At 42.2% G+C, this 14989-nt stretch overlaps 1 protein-coding gene across 13 annotated transcripts in view; it reads left to right on the top strand.

The window, feature by feature from the left end:
- LOC143942641 (NACHT, LRR and PYD domains-containing protein 12-like) overlaps positions 1-14989 on the top strand; it is a 280534-nt gene that overhangs the window by 196289 nt on the left and 69256 nt on the right. For 7 of the 13 annotated variants that reach the window (XM_077464006.1, XM_077464005.1, XM_077464010.1 and 4 more), the window contains 2 exons: positions 4693-4853; positions 13184-13355. The exons of 4 other annotated variants lie outside the window; for them this stretch is intronic. In XM_077464006.1, the coding sequence (XP_077320132.1) occupies positions 4693-4853; positions 13184-13355 (333 nt within the window). Of the gene's footprint in view, positions 1-391; positions 482-4692; positions 4854-13183; positions 13356-14989 lie in introns of all 13 variants that reach the window. 2 more of the 13 variants (XM_077464008.1, XM_077464007.1) reach the window with 1 other exon arrangement.

Genomic DNA, 14989 nt, shown 5'->3' on the forward strand with positions numbered 1-14989 from the left:
AAAGGACGCCAATTTTGTTTGGGAGCCACGTCGCACGACCGCGCAATTGTCAGTTAAAGCGACCCAGTGCCGAATCGCAAGAAAGGGGCCTGGTCCTTTAGCTGCAAAATGGTCCGGGGCTTAAGTGGTTAAAATACTTCTTCCATATAAAATACATTTTAATAATTTATTAATGATGACAGAGTTGTATTCATTTGCATCCTATATCTCTGCATGGATTGGGAACAAGCAGTTTATCTGTCTCTGGAGTTTAGTTTTGGATATATTGTAATAAAAAATAAAGTTCCATAAAGATTTCAGTCTGCAGCAGAAAATGAATCCTCAGACATATTACATCCGGGGGATCTGGACAACATAGTAACCATTAGTGACAATGTATCTCTGTGTCTAGGTGTTCCCTGACATGACTGCGATTCAGATGTAGAAGAACTAAGACCGAGCAAAGAGATGGCGAAGAGATCGAAAAGAGGCATCAGTCCCGGTAATCGGAGATCAGTCAATGTTTTGTCTCTTATTTATATGATCAGTTTTTAGGAAATATAACTCATTTTATGGAGCATCAAATACCAAATAAATCTACTAATCCATTTAACTTGTTAAATATTTCCTGTAAAATAATCTATATTTTCTAATTGCTATGTATAAGCCTTTTTCAATCATGGGGCCTGCAGGTTTCTTCAGGGGTGCCTTGACAAAATGCCCAAAAAATGGTCCAAAACTTGTATACAAGACAGCGGGTGGCAAATAATCAATAATCAATTAAAACTGCGCTCTCTATAGGATATGTGTGCAAGTGTATTAATATGTAGCGTGACTCCTGACGAGCATAGTTACATAGTTAGGTTGAATAAAGACACCAGTCCATCCAGTTCAACCTGAGTGAGTGTCTACAATTGTCCCTATCCTCGTACATCGCACACTCACATCGGTCCCTACACCCTCAAGGAGGCCACAATCCAAGGTCCCCATTCATATACTAGGGGCCAATTTGGGACAGAGGCCGATTAGCCTACCTGCATATCTTTGGAGTGTGGGAGGAAACCGGGGTACCCGGAGGAAACCCACGCAGGCACAGGGAGAACATGCAAACTCCAGGCAGGTAGTGTCGTGGTTGGGATTCAAACCAGCGACCCTTTTTACTGCTAGGTGAGAATGCTACCCACTACACCACTGTGCCACCCAAGCATGCGCTATATGTTTTTGAAAATTAATATTCCTGAAACCACAGTTGGGTTTTAGGGCTAATTTTGCTAAATTATGGTTTCAGTACCAGTCTGGCTGGATTGCACTGGGTTCTCCTTGGCCGCAGGTGTCGCGATCACCGCCGGCAAGTAGTAGAACGCAGTTTATCTGGGTGTATTGAGTGCCACTTTTTCTCGGAACCAGCCCAGTAGGAGTGTCCTCCTGCCGTGCACTCTGGGAGGTGGTATTTAAGGTACTGACATCACGTGCTTCAGGGTTCCCCCCCAGTAGATATTGTCTGTCTGTTTAGTCCTGGTCCTCCTGACCAGCCCCCATTGTCCTCCTGGCCTGGGGTGCGGATCCATGCAATTCCAACTCTCAGGGCTGGATAGCCAGAGGCAAAGTAACTGCAGGGATAGGCCTGAATGGATATCGAGGCCTGAGGATCCAAGGGTGGTCCGGTGCCGTCTCATCTAAGGAGAGGTCCAGCAACTGCAGAAGCATCCAGGGGAGGACTCTTCAGGAGAAGGCCATACACAAGGCTCGCTTCTCTAAAGGAGCCTGGAGGCTCAGTTGAAGGACACTTCATGGATCTACACTCATACGGTATCGCCGGACTGGCTGAGAGATACTGGTACCTTATGATAGTTCTCTAAATTTGTCTATGTCCCTCAGTTACATTCATGTCTGTGGCAGAGACTTTGCTCAAGTATTTCACATCCAAGTCTGTGGCAGAGACTTTACTTTACTTAACACCCTACTGGCTGCTAGGCCTAGTGAGAGGAGGTCTATCCGGAGGTTGTGAGAATCCAGCTGTGAAATGGTCATTCTCTGGATTTCTTCTATAAGAGACTTTCTATTTTTGCAGTCCAAAAGTGCCTGAACTTCCTCCTAACCCTCTACCCTAAACTGAGAGATCTTGTTTCTATTTCAAATATATAACCCAAAAGAAGATTCAGTGTCAATTTCTACATTTCTTTGGGCCATCAATCCGGGAAACCCTAGACAGAGACGAGGTCAAGAAGGTAACGGTAAGCCAAATAAAACCAGCAGCTCCTTCGGGGGTCAGTGCTACAAAAATAAAGGGCATATCATAGATTGATTATTTCATTTATCACCGTTACTGTGGTCCCTAAAGACCCACGAGGTGAGGATTGGGACAAACCGTTTCCCTCTTGAGAATCTATCTGGATAGAGCGTCTTGATGCCATACGTTCTTCTGGCATCAACGAGGCTCTGTCTTATAAACCGTTTTTGTAACAATACAAAGCATTACTGTTATGGCAATCATGGTGGATGGTTTGCTATCTGGTTATCACACTTCCATAGGATATATTATTCGGCCACCTCTTTCTCTCCCTGATCAGTGCCCATCTACAGCCCCATCATTGCAGCCTGATCAGTGCCCATCTGCAGCCCCATCATTGCAGCCTGATCAGCGCCCATCTACAGCCTCACCGTTGCCCATTAATGCAGCCTGATTAGTGCCCATCAATACAGCCTGATCAGTGCCCATCAATGCAACCTGATTGATGGGAACTCATCAATGCAGCCTGATCAGTGCCCATCTGCAGCTCCACCATTGTCCATCAATGCAGCCTGATTAGTGCCCATCAATGCAGCCTTATTAGTGCCCATCAATGCAGCCTGATCAGTGCCCATCAATGCAACCAGATTGATGGGCACGCATCAATGCAGCCTGATCAGTGCCCATCTGCAGCCCCACCATTGCCCGTCAATGCAGCCTGATCAGTGCCCACCTACAGCCCCATCATTGCAGCCTGATCAGCGCCCATTTGCAGCCCCATCATTGCAGCCTGATCAGTGCCCATCTGCAGCCCCATCATTGCAGCCTGATCAGTGCCCATCTGCAGCCCCATCATTGCAGCCTGATCAGTGCCCATCTGCAGCCCCATCATTGCAGCCTGATCAGTGCCCATCTGCAGCCCCATCATTGCAGCCTGATCAGTGCCCATCTGCAGCCCCATCATTGCAGCCTGATCAGTGCCCATCTGCAGCCCCATCATTGCAGCCCGAGCAGTGCCCATCTGCAGCCCCATAATTGCAGCCTGATCAGCGCCCATCTGCAGTCTCACGTCAGATTACACAGAGAGGAGATCTCCCATTTACTTAAGAGCCTCGAGTCCCGCCTTCTGGACCGGCTCCTATGATAGACAGAACACTGGTTCAATGCCAGGATGTCTATCATAGGAGCCAGTCCAGAAGGTGGGACTTCGTATTACAGAGGCCGCCGAGTAAACGGGAGATCCCCCTCTGTGTAATCTGGCGGCGCTCATACACCCTTCCCCTCCGAGGCAGCCCAAAGAAAATACCGGAACACATTATTTGCACCTGATTTTCAGGGGGAAAAAGTGTGTATTATACGCCGATAAATACGGTATTTCTACAATTCCAGACATGCTTAATCGTTTATATAAATGTGCAACTTTTATTAAAATAATCCCTGGTGATCATGTCATGCCAGTCATTGTTGAGGCATTTCCTCTTATAAGGTGACACCACCCTGTTCCTGTCTCTTCATTGTCATCCTGTGTTGTCACAGATTTATAAAAGATGAAAATACAATTTTATGAAAATAAAATTGCAGTTGTATATGACACATTGCTTAGCAAACTAAACTCAATCCAATAATATATTAGATCTATCCAAAATTCTATTTTATAAATTGGAGACCAGAATGAGGAGTCATTGACCCTTTTTTCATAAGATATCAAATGGAGCATGATAACATAGTACAGCAAATCATCATATACTTTAAAATAGAATACACAGCTAATAAAATATATCTTTATATTCATCTGAGAAATAAACCTTAAAACCCAATTCCAGCACTCCCAATTCCCCTTCACCCCCTTTGGATATCATTTTTGCATTGCAAAAATCATTATACATCCCTTTATTCCCGGGCTCTATGTTCTGGTCCTCAGTGGGCAGGTATTGAATGATGCAGAATACTCCCTTCAGTATTCTCCTGTAAGTCTAGAGGGGTCTGAGGTCACTCCCCGGGGGGTCGGTCCTTGACACCCGCAGCTCATAGAAAATGGAATGAATGACACTGGGCATTATTCTACCTGGGAGAGGAGCACCATCTAGTGGTAAAAAAGGAAATACTGCAGGGGAGTATTTTAAATTATTAATAGTATTATTATTATACAGGATTTATATAGTGCCAAAAGTTTGCACATATATATATATATATTTTTTATTTTTTTTTACTTTACCTTTTTATTGATCTGTAGTTAGGCTTCAAATAGGTAAAGCTTAAAGTTCTCAGTGAAGATTTATAGCTCAGTAGCTTGTTTGTGCAAAAAGAATTCCCCAATTGCAGGGCAATTAATGTATTGATTATAGTGATATAGTGATTCTCACCTCCAGTGCTCCTTTTCCCAATTGCAGAGATCTCCAGTGAGATAAAATTCATGCTGGATATTAATTTGCATCATTTATAAATCAGAAAATGTATTTCTGTGTTTTGTTTTGTTTTTCTAGAGGACATCGGGAGGCTCCGCTGCCAGCTGTCATCATATGATGATCCATCACTGAGGAGGATATACGAGTATTATAGAGATGATCTGATCTACATCCTGGAGAACATGGATCCTCATACTGTCCTGGTAGAACTAAAACTTAGGAATGTCTTAAACACAGAGGTAAGAAAAATATATTTCTAAATTACCTACAGCAATATATGTAGAAGTAAAGGGGAACTCTGATTCATAGTTGCAAACATAGAGTCCTTTATATTTGTACACCATATCACTCCATACTGATCATAAACAGTTGAACATATAAGTCCTCCCAATAAACATGACCATATCAAAACTTCATTACATCCCGCAAAAAAATATTGAAACCATTTACACAACTGCTCCCACCAGAATAAAGGGGACTTTCTCCCACCAGAATGTAATAATGCACTAAGGGGTTGATTTACTAAAGGCAAATAGACTGTACACTTATGCCGCGTACACACGATCAGATTGTCCGGCGTACTTAGTCCGCCGAAACGCATTTCAGCGGACAATTCGATCGTGTGTGGGCTTCAGCGGACTTTTCCAGCGTGAAGTCCGGCGGACTAAGAAAGTATTTTTGCACTCCAATCGTCCCGTCGGACTTGGGTTTCAGTGGACAATACATTCGTCAGTATGCTAGTACGGCGGACTAAGAATGACGCATGCTCAGAAGCAAGTACGAAAAAGGAAGCTATTGGCTACTGGCTATTGAACTTCCTTTTTCTAGTCCCATTGTACGTGCTGTACGTCATCGCACAAGCGAATGTCGGACTTTCTGTGTGTCTGTGTGTGGCCAAGTCCGTTCAGTAGAAACTCCACCGGATTATCCGCCGGATTGTATGTCAGACTACGTACGCCGGACAATTCGATCGTGTGTACGCGGCATTAGAAAAACTTAGTAGAAAACTACAGCTGCACTCATTTTCCCCAGAGCTTACCAAATGCGATGAAGCTTAATTTTGCAAAGAATACTCAATCAGATGCAAGAAAAATAAACATTATTCTTGCACATGATTGGATGATGGAAATCAGCAGAACTACACCACATTCACTAAGCTCTGGGGAAAATACGTTCTTCTGTAGTTTCAAAGTGCACAATCTATTTACCTTTAGTAAATCCACCCCAATTGCCTTTAAAATTGCTTCTATCAATGTATCCAATTGTATCTACAGTATATTGTAACCATCTTCTTTTATATCCTTTCATTGCTAAAAATACTCTTCACATCACAGTAGCAAATTAATGTTCTCATAATACAAATCAGAGATTTCTTACACCTAGTATAGTGCGCTGTTCCTTGAATGACCTTGAATTTAGACAGTATGTTGTATGTAAGTGTATGTGTGCTATGGGATGGCTTACTGTATTGTATATAGTGTTATAATAAGGCTTCAGAAACATGAATGAGGGGTGAGTGTGTAATCATTATGACTTCACCATAGTTTTCTATGATATTGGGGATGATGTACTTATACAGCCATTATTTCTGTGGTAACATTGTCATATTACCGGACCTCATACAGTATATTGTAGTCCAAATGGGCACTCAAATATTTGTGTAAAAAAAAGTAAAAAAAAAGTAAAAAGTAAATATATTCCATGATTGTGAAGACTATATGGCACCATATATTCTTCACAATCATGGAATATATTTACTTTTTACACAAATATTTGAATGCCCATTTGGACTACAATATACTGTATGAGGTCCAGTAATATGACAATGTTAGCACAGAAATAATGCCTGTATAAGTACATCATCCCCAATGTTACATTGCAGCTCTCACATCTTAGTCTCCCATCCATAACCCTATATGCATATCAGACATGATACCATCTTCCTATAGCTGCGTGTCATCTGGGGATAAGCAGAATGTTTTCACCAACTTGGTTTTGTAGTGAAATTGACAAAATTTGTCTTAAAATTATTTTTAAAGTATTTTCTTTTCGAAAAGTAAGAGCACTATAGATCTACAGTGCCTTGAAAAGTATTCATGCCCCTTAAAATTTTCCACATTTTGCCATGTTACAGCCAAAAACGTAAATGTATTTTATTGGGATTTTATGTGATGGTCCAACACAAAGTGGCACATAATTATGAAGTGGAAGGAAAATGATAAATGGTTTTAATTGTTTTTATAAATTAATATGTGAAAAGTGTGGAGGTGGGCATTTGTATTCAGCCCCCTTTACTCTGATACCCCTAACTAAAATCTAGTGGAACCAATTGCCTTCAGAAGTCACCTAATTAGTTATTGGAGTTCACCTGCGTGTCATTTAATCTCAGTATAAATACAGCTGTTCTGTGAAGCCCTCGGAGGTTTGTTAGAGAACCTTAGTTCTGAATAAACAGCATCATGAAGGTCAGGGAAAATGTCAGACAGGTCAGGGATAAAATTGTGGAGAATAAAAATGAAATATTCCTTTAAAAATAGTGTCCTTAGTATGCCTGTAAAGTAGTGTATCTTTCCCATCTTTATAACAATGCCAAAGAAAAATTACATTTCTAAATGGAAAAAATTTAATTTAAAACTGCTCACGGCTGTAATGTATTGTCAGATCCTGGCAATATAGATAAAAATATCAAAAAAAGCCCCCCCCCCATCCATACCAGGCCCTTCAGGTATGGTATGGATATTAAGGGGAACCCCACTCCAATTATTTATTTTTAAATGGCGTGAGGGTCCCCCAGGCTCCTAGGCACTATATACTCTGGACAGCAGTATATATACTATACAGCCTGCCCTATATACTCTGCAGAAAATTGTGCCTTAGGTGTTGGTGGTACCAGAACACTGTAAGCCCCCACAGTTACTCTTGTTGGGTGCAGGAACGGGCCCTGCTGTGAAATCTGATATAAAAAAATTGTAATTGCATGCCCATGTTAAACAGGGGCAGACGAATTGGGCCTTGGGTAGTGGTGCCACAAGACTGTAAGCACTCACAGTTACTCTTGTTGGGTGCAGCAATGAGCCCTGCATTAAAATATTAGATGAAAATTTTTAATTACATGCCCCTGTTAACCGCTTGCTGGCCAGCCACCGCAGTTGTACTGCGGCAACATGGCTCAGTCACACGAATCGCAGTTATGTTACGTCAGTAACATAAACGGCCACTAGGGGGCGCGTGCGCACCTCCCGCTCACTCCCCAAGACGATGCGAGTGCCCGGCGGTTTTGATCACCGCCGGGATCCCACGGTCGCTCCGGGTTCTCCGTGTGCCCTGAACTGTGTGTGTAAACACACAGTTTCCGTTTCTCTGAGGAGTGAACTGACAGGGGACAGCAAATTTACACTGTTATACAAGCTGTACACTCACTACTTTACATATTGTGTGGGGTGTGGACTTAGTCCCCCTGAGCCATGATTGGCCAAAGGCACCCTGCCTTTGGCCAATTATGGCTCTCTCAGCAGAGAGAGCTGTGATTGGCCAAAGCATGCAGGTCAGGTGCATGCTTTGGCCAATCATCATACAGCAATGCACTGCGATCTCACAGTGCATTATGGGGTGTTCCACAGCACTCAAATTTTCCCGCGAACGCCCCATAATATTCACTGTTCGGCAAACTGGCACACACCCAATGTTCGAGTTGAACTTATGTTTGACCCGAACATCGAGCTCATCCCTATTGACAACTGCCATCCTCCCCCTTTTGCCCCGTAGGATACGTTAGAGAGAAAGAGGGTTAGGGTCAGATAAACCCCCGTCAAATATTCTATATTAGGAAGGAACATCAACAAAAGCCTGTTGCCAAAAGCTAGCTCTATCCTGGCTGAGGATCTATGAGCTGTGGATACAGGGAGAGGCACCTGACTGCTGGATGCTTCCAATGCCATTACTCTGATAGCCCCGCTACATTTGTCCAACTAACCAGATGAGAGTTACCCATTCTGTTCGGATTGGAAGAGTCCAATTCCACGTCTAACACAGCATTAAAATCACCCATCAAGGCAATAGGAAGGTTAGCAAATTGGGCCACTTCAGCCAGTAGATCATAAATTATCTGGACCTGAAAGTGAGGAGGCAAATAAACATTTATCAATAACAATTTGTGATAACAAACATCCAGAACCACCGCCATGTAGACATGTGCAGAGTAAAATATTTCGTTTCGGAATTTCGTTTTCGTCTGAAAACTTAATTTATTTAGTTACTCCCGAAATTCGTTTTTATTTATTTCGTTTTTCGTTCAAAAATTGCATTCGTCCGAAAATCCACATGAGTTACGGTCGAATCTGTCTTGGAAGGCTTATGGTGTCTGTCGAATGTATAAAGAAGATTCGACGGAGCTAACTATATAGCATACTTTAGAACTCTATTAAAGTCTATGGGACTCCAACGTTCAAAATCTAAAGTGCTAATTTTAAAGGCTAATTTGCAAGTTACTGTCCTAAAAAGTGTTTGGGGACCCGGGTCCTGCCCCAGGGGACATGTATCAATGCAAAAAAAAGTTTTAAAAACGGCCGTTTTTTCGGGAGCAGTGATTTTAATAATGATTAAAGTGAAACAATAAAAGTGTAATATTCCTTTACATTTCGTAGGGGGGGGTTGTCTATAGTATGCCTGTGAAGGGGCGCATGTTTCCCGTGCTTAGAATTGTCCCTGCACAAAGTGTCATTTATGCAGGAAAAAAAGTCCTTTAAAATCACTCGCAGCTATAATGAATTGTCGGCTCCCGTAATACAGAGAACACTCATTGAAAGTCATTGATAAATAAATAAATAAATAAAAAAAAAAGCGTGGGGGTCCCCCAAATTCAATTACCAGGCCCTTCAGGTCTGGTATGGATATTAAGGAGAACCCTGCCTCAAATTTAAGAAAAAATTTGACGTGGGGTTCCCCCTAAATATCCATAACCAGACCCTTCAGGTCTGGTATGGATATTAAGGGGAACCCCGCGTCAAATTAAAAAAAAAATTGACGTGGGGTTCCCCCTAAAAATCCATACCAGACCCTTTATCCGAGCACGCAACCTGGCAGGCCGCAGGAAAAGAGGGGGGGACGAGAGAGCGGCCCCCCCTCCCTCCTGAACCGTACCAGGCCACATGCCCTCAACATTGGGAGGATGCTTTGGGGGTCCGTGACCCCTCAAAGCACCTTGTCCCCATGTTGATGAGGACAAGGGCCTCATCCCCACAACCCTGGCCGGTGGTTGTGGAGGTCTGCGGGCGGGGGGCTTATCAGAATCTGGAAGCCCCCTTTAACAAGGGGACCCCCAGATCCCGGCCCCCCCCCTGTTTGAAATGGTAAGGGGTACAAAAGTACCCCTACCATTTCACAAAGAAAGTGTAAAAAATGTTTAAATAAAACAAACACACTTTTTAAAAATTCCTTTATTAAAAATAAAAAAAAGATTCCAGCGGCGGTAATCCACTCTTGCTATCCAGCGACGGACGGTCATCTCTCCAGCGATGTCTAATGTCATCCAGCGCAGCGCAGCATCCTTCTTCTGTCTCCTCCACGGAGACACTGCAGGCATTCCGGCGGATGACGTTTCTTATATACGGAGGGCGGGGCCACCCGTCACCTGACCCCGCCCCTCTCTGACGCAAGGGGAAACCCGGGGTTCCCCATGACGTATGGGTGACCCCGCCCCCCTCTGATGTAACGGAAACCTGCCTGTGTTACATCAGAGGGGTGCGGGTCACCCCTACGTCACAGGGAACCCCGGGTTTCCCCTTGCGTCAGAGGGGGGCGGGGTCAGGTGACGGGTGGCCCCGCCCTCCGTATATAAGAAACGTCATCCGCCGGAATCCTTGCAGTGTCTCCTCCACGGAGACAGAAGGACGGAGGATTCGCTGCGCTGGATGACATGAGACATCGCTGGAGAGATGATCGTCCGTCGCTGGATAGCAAGAGTGGATTACCGCCGCTGGAATCTTTTTTTTATTTTTTTATTTTTAATAAAGGAATTTTTCAAAAGTGTGTTTGTTTTATTTAACCATTTTTTACACTTTCTTTGTGAAATGGTAGGGGTACTTTTGTACCCCCTTACCATTTCAAACAGGGGGGGGCCGGGATCTGGGGGTGCCCTTGTTAAAGGGGGCTTCCAGATTCTGATAAGCCCCCCGCCCGCAGACCTCCACAACCACCGGCCAGGGTTGTGGGGATGAGGCCCTTGTCCTCATCAACATGGGGACAAGGTGCTTTGAGGGGTCACGGACCCCCAAAGCATCCTCCCAATGTTGAGGGCATGTGGCCTGGTACGGTTCAGGAGGGAGGGGGGGCCGCTCTCTCGCCCCCCCCTCTTTTCCTGCGGCCTGCCAGGTTGCGTGCTCGGATAAAGGGTCTGGTATGGATTTTTAGGGGGAACCCCACGTCAATTTTTTTTTTAATTTGACGCGGGGTTCCCCTTAATATCCATACCAGACCTGAAGGGTCTGGCTATGGATATTTAGGGGGAACCCCACGTCAAATTTTTTCTTAAATTTGAGGCAGGGTTCTCCTTAATATCCATACCAGACCTGAAGGGCCTGGTAATTGAATTTGGGGGACCCCCACGCTTTTTTTTTTATTTATTTATTTATTTATCAATGACTTTCAATGAGTGTTCTCTGTATTACGGGAGCCGACAATTCATTATAGCTGCGAGTGATTTTAAAGGACTTTTTTTCCTGCATAAATGACACTTTGTGCAGGGACTGTTCTAAGCACGGGAAACATGAGCCCCTTCACAGGCATACTATAGACAACCCCCCCTACGAAATTTAAAGGAATATTACACTTTTATTGTTTCACTTTAATCATTATTAAAATCACTGCTCCCGAAAAAACGGCCGTTTTTAAAACTTTTTTTTGCATTGATACATGTGCCCTGGGGCAGGACCCGGGTCCCCAAACACTTTTTAGGACAGTAACTTGCAGAATATTTTCTCTCTGTCGAATATTTTCTCTATATAATCTTGGACTAATAGAGGTAAGGTTAAGCACATTCGACCACAGGTTCTATAGACACAGATTGTTGTCAGAGTCATGTCGAATCTCCTATTCTATATCGAACTGTTGTAACAATGAAAACGAAAATAAAGCATTTATTTATGTCGGATCTTTCGTTTTTCGGATTTTGTGCTTTCGTTATCGTTTGTCAAAACGAAAACGAAAATAGCTGAAATTCGGACGAAAATGCATTCGGACGAAAACGAATGCACATGTCTACCGCCATGTATCAACCCTGTGGGTCCGAGATCACCCAGTGGATTGTACATGGGGTAGCCTTGCAAGCCTCTTATATTCCAAGACAGAAATTTAACCTTATCAGCCATGACTGTTATAACCCACTACTGCATCCCAGCAAGATAATAACAATAGATCTGTGGCTATGTAGTGACGACGAAAAACCGTGGAGCCAATCCATTGTGGAATGGTATCAAAAGCTAAGGTACATTGGAGAAATGTGACAAACAAAATCCCCCCACTATTATAACAGATACCCAACTAAAAAAAACTAAAAATAAAACCTCCAGTATGTAGCTTAGTCTGAAAAAAGACCCAAAAAAAACAACGATGAGGTCCATCGGAAGCAAACAAAAGTTTGGCAGCTCCATTGGTGGTTCTGCAGTTCCTCTGGACACTCCATTCGATAGGATCGTGGAGCAAAAGGAACAAAGTAAGGTGTGATGACAAGAAAGTAGGAAACAATATTGGGACAATGGCGCCCTCCAGTGGTGTGTCATGTTATGTTCCCAGTATGCAGGACAGCATAGGCAGCCATGTGTGAATAGGAGGGAATGGAGTGGTTACAATTTAATCCTCAGTTGCCTCAGTGATCACATTTACCAACTGCAATCTCTCACTGGCCTAGATTAGAGAAGAAAGGTGAATGTGATCACCCAGAGTCTTGCATTTTACTCTTATTTTTACAAGTAAACTCAGCTTATATAGTCAAATTGAATATTGAAATCTGTCAGACTGTTTTGATGTTGATTTTTCTAATCCGCTGCGTTCTATCATATTAGCAAACATGTGAGATCACCAGGCTCACCGCTGCTTTTAAAATTCAATATGTAAAGATTCAGACGGATTTCAAAATACTTAATTTGACTATATAAGCTTAATTTAAATGTTAAAAATAAGTGTGTAATGCAAGACTCCGGTGGGTGTATAAAGATGTCCGCTTGCCGCCTTCTCACTGTATTCTTACTGTGGAGGAGTGCAGGGTGTAGCAAGATGGCCGCAACAAAACATCACTTCCATTACTAAATCTGATGGGTCGCCATATCTGACGGAAAACACCTTCAGCTCTGGTATTGTCCTATTACATCCAACTGTGATGGGAGAAATGTAAAAGCACACAAAGGCCAGGAAGAGTTCAGGCATGTGTCAGCGGTACCCAGTATAACTCCCTTGTAACAAGATGTTCTTTTCTGACTTAAGTGTTCAAAGCCCCCAGAATCATTTTATGTATTTATTCCAAAAAAAGTTACATTTTAACAGCAGATATGAAACAATAATAAGTTATATTTTCCAGAAATACCAATCAATGGAAAAAGACCCGTCTTCCTTCTCTCACACCTTGTTACAAGATATTCGGGATCTGGGAAGAAAAGCTGTGATTGGACTCTTGGAATGTCTCTATGTACTACAGAAAGATCATCCTCATCCGAATTTATTGTCAGTTCTGGATGAGATTACACAGACAGGTAACAGGACTTTGTGTTTTCAGACAACAATGTGATAAAATAATGATTGACACCAATTATCCCAAAATAATGATTGACACCAATTATCCCAAAATAATGATTGACACCAATTATCACAAAATAATGATTGACACCAATTATCCCAAAATAATGATTGACACTAGACGTGCAAAAGGAAAAAATTTGTTTAGTTTCGTTTTAATCCGTTAATTCATTAATTTCGTTTAGTTATATTCGTTAACTTCCTTAAATTCGTTTTTCATTTAGTTTTCTACCAAATTCGAAAAATCAGCAACATTTGAAAATATTTCAACCAAATTTGAAAATATTTCTACCGGATTCTAAATGATTTCAACTGCATTCGAAATGATTTCAACATGATTCGACATTTCAACCGCATTCGAAAATATTTTGTGACCCGAATTTAGGGCCATGTATCTCGGGGTCACTTGGTGCTAGAAACTCCAAATTTGGATATGTTGTAGTACCCAAAATCGGGTCGCAAAATGTCATTCTCTGCTCTAATAACTAATAACATTTTGCGACCCGATTTTGGGGCCACATATCTCGGGGTCACTTATAGCTAGAAACCCCAAATTTGGTATGCAAACACAATAATACTGGCAGTTTCTAGCACTAAGTAACTCCGAGATACATGGCCCTAAATTCGGGTCACAAAATATTTTCGAATGCTGTTGAAATAATGTCGAATCATGTTGAAATCATTTTGAATGCAGTTGAAATAATGTCGAATCATGTTGAAATCATTTAGTACTTCTGCTCAAATACAATACAACACCCTTCTAACTCAGTTCTCAGGAATGCACTTTGCCAGTAATCCAACCTCCAGCAAAAAATTAATTAGCTGATTGGACTATAAGATTTACTTTGAGCTGACCTTTTGTTTCATTAGATCTTTAAAGAATTACCGAATCATGTCGAATTCATTTGAATTCATTCGTTATATTTCTTTCGTATTCGTTGTAATTCGTTATTTTTTTTATTCGGACATTTGGATGCAAAATTCGGCCGAATTTCGATTAGTTACGAAACGAATTGCACAAGCCTAATTGACACTAATTATCCCAAATGTAACTCCATTGTCAGTGATAAACACAGTACACATACACCGCACTCCTCACCACTATCTTTCTTCTCTCCTTTTTTCTTTGGCATATTTTCTCTTGTTCCCATTTCCAAACAAATCCTCACAGTCAGATCAGAATTTATATTTTTTAACAGTATAGATAGGATATCTAATAATGTTTTATTTTATGGACTGTAAACCATGTGACCACATTACTCCTCCCCCTTTCTCTGGAACGCCATGTCCAGTCTCCTAACTACTAAAATATTTCTATCTGAAAACTGATATTAGATTACATGGAAACAACCTTGTCTTAGAAAATCATTCTTTACTGCACATTGGAATGGAGGTTATAAAAATGGAAAGTGAATGTAAACCCTAAAAATATTAAATGCACCATTGGAAGTGATTTGTTATCTGTTTTATTTGTACAAAAAAGATCATTCATTACTTATCTTGGGTATGCCCCCTTTTTCTTGGCATACCGGCCAGATGACTAAGGCACACCTCAGGTCTATTTTATGTATTAAGTCATGTCGCATGTTTA

This window comes from Lithobates pipiens, unplaced genomic scaffold (assembly GCF_037356315.1).
Source record: "Lithobates pipiens isolate NorthernLeopardFrog02 unplaced genomic scaffold, aLitPip1_a1.2 Scaffold_30, whole genome shotgun sequence".
NCBI lineage: Eukaryota > Metazoa > Chordata > Amphibia > Anura > Ranidae > Lithobates > Lithobates pipiens.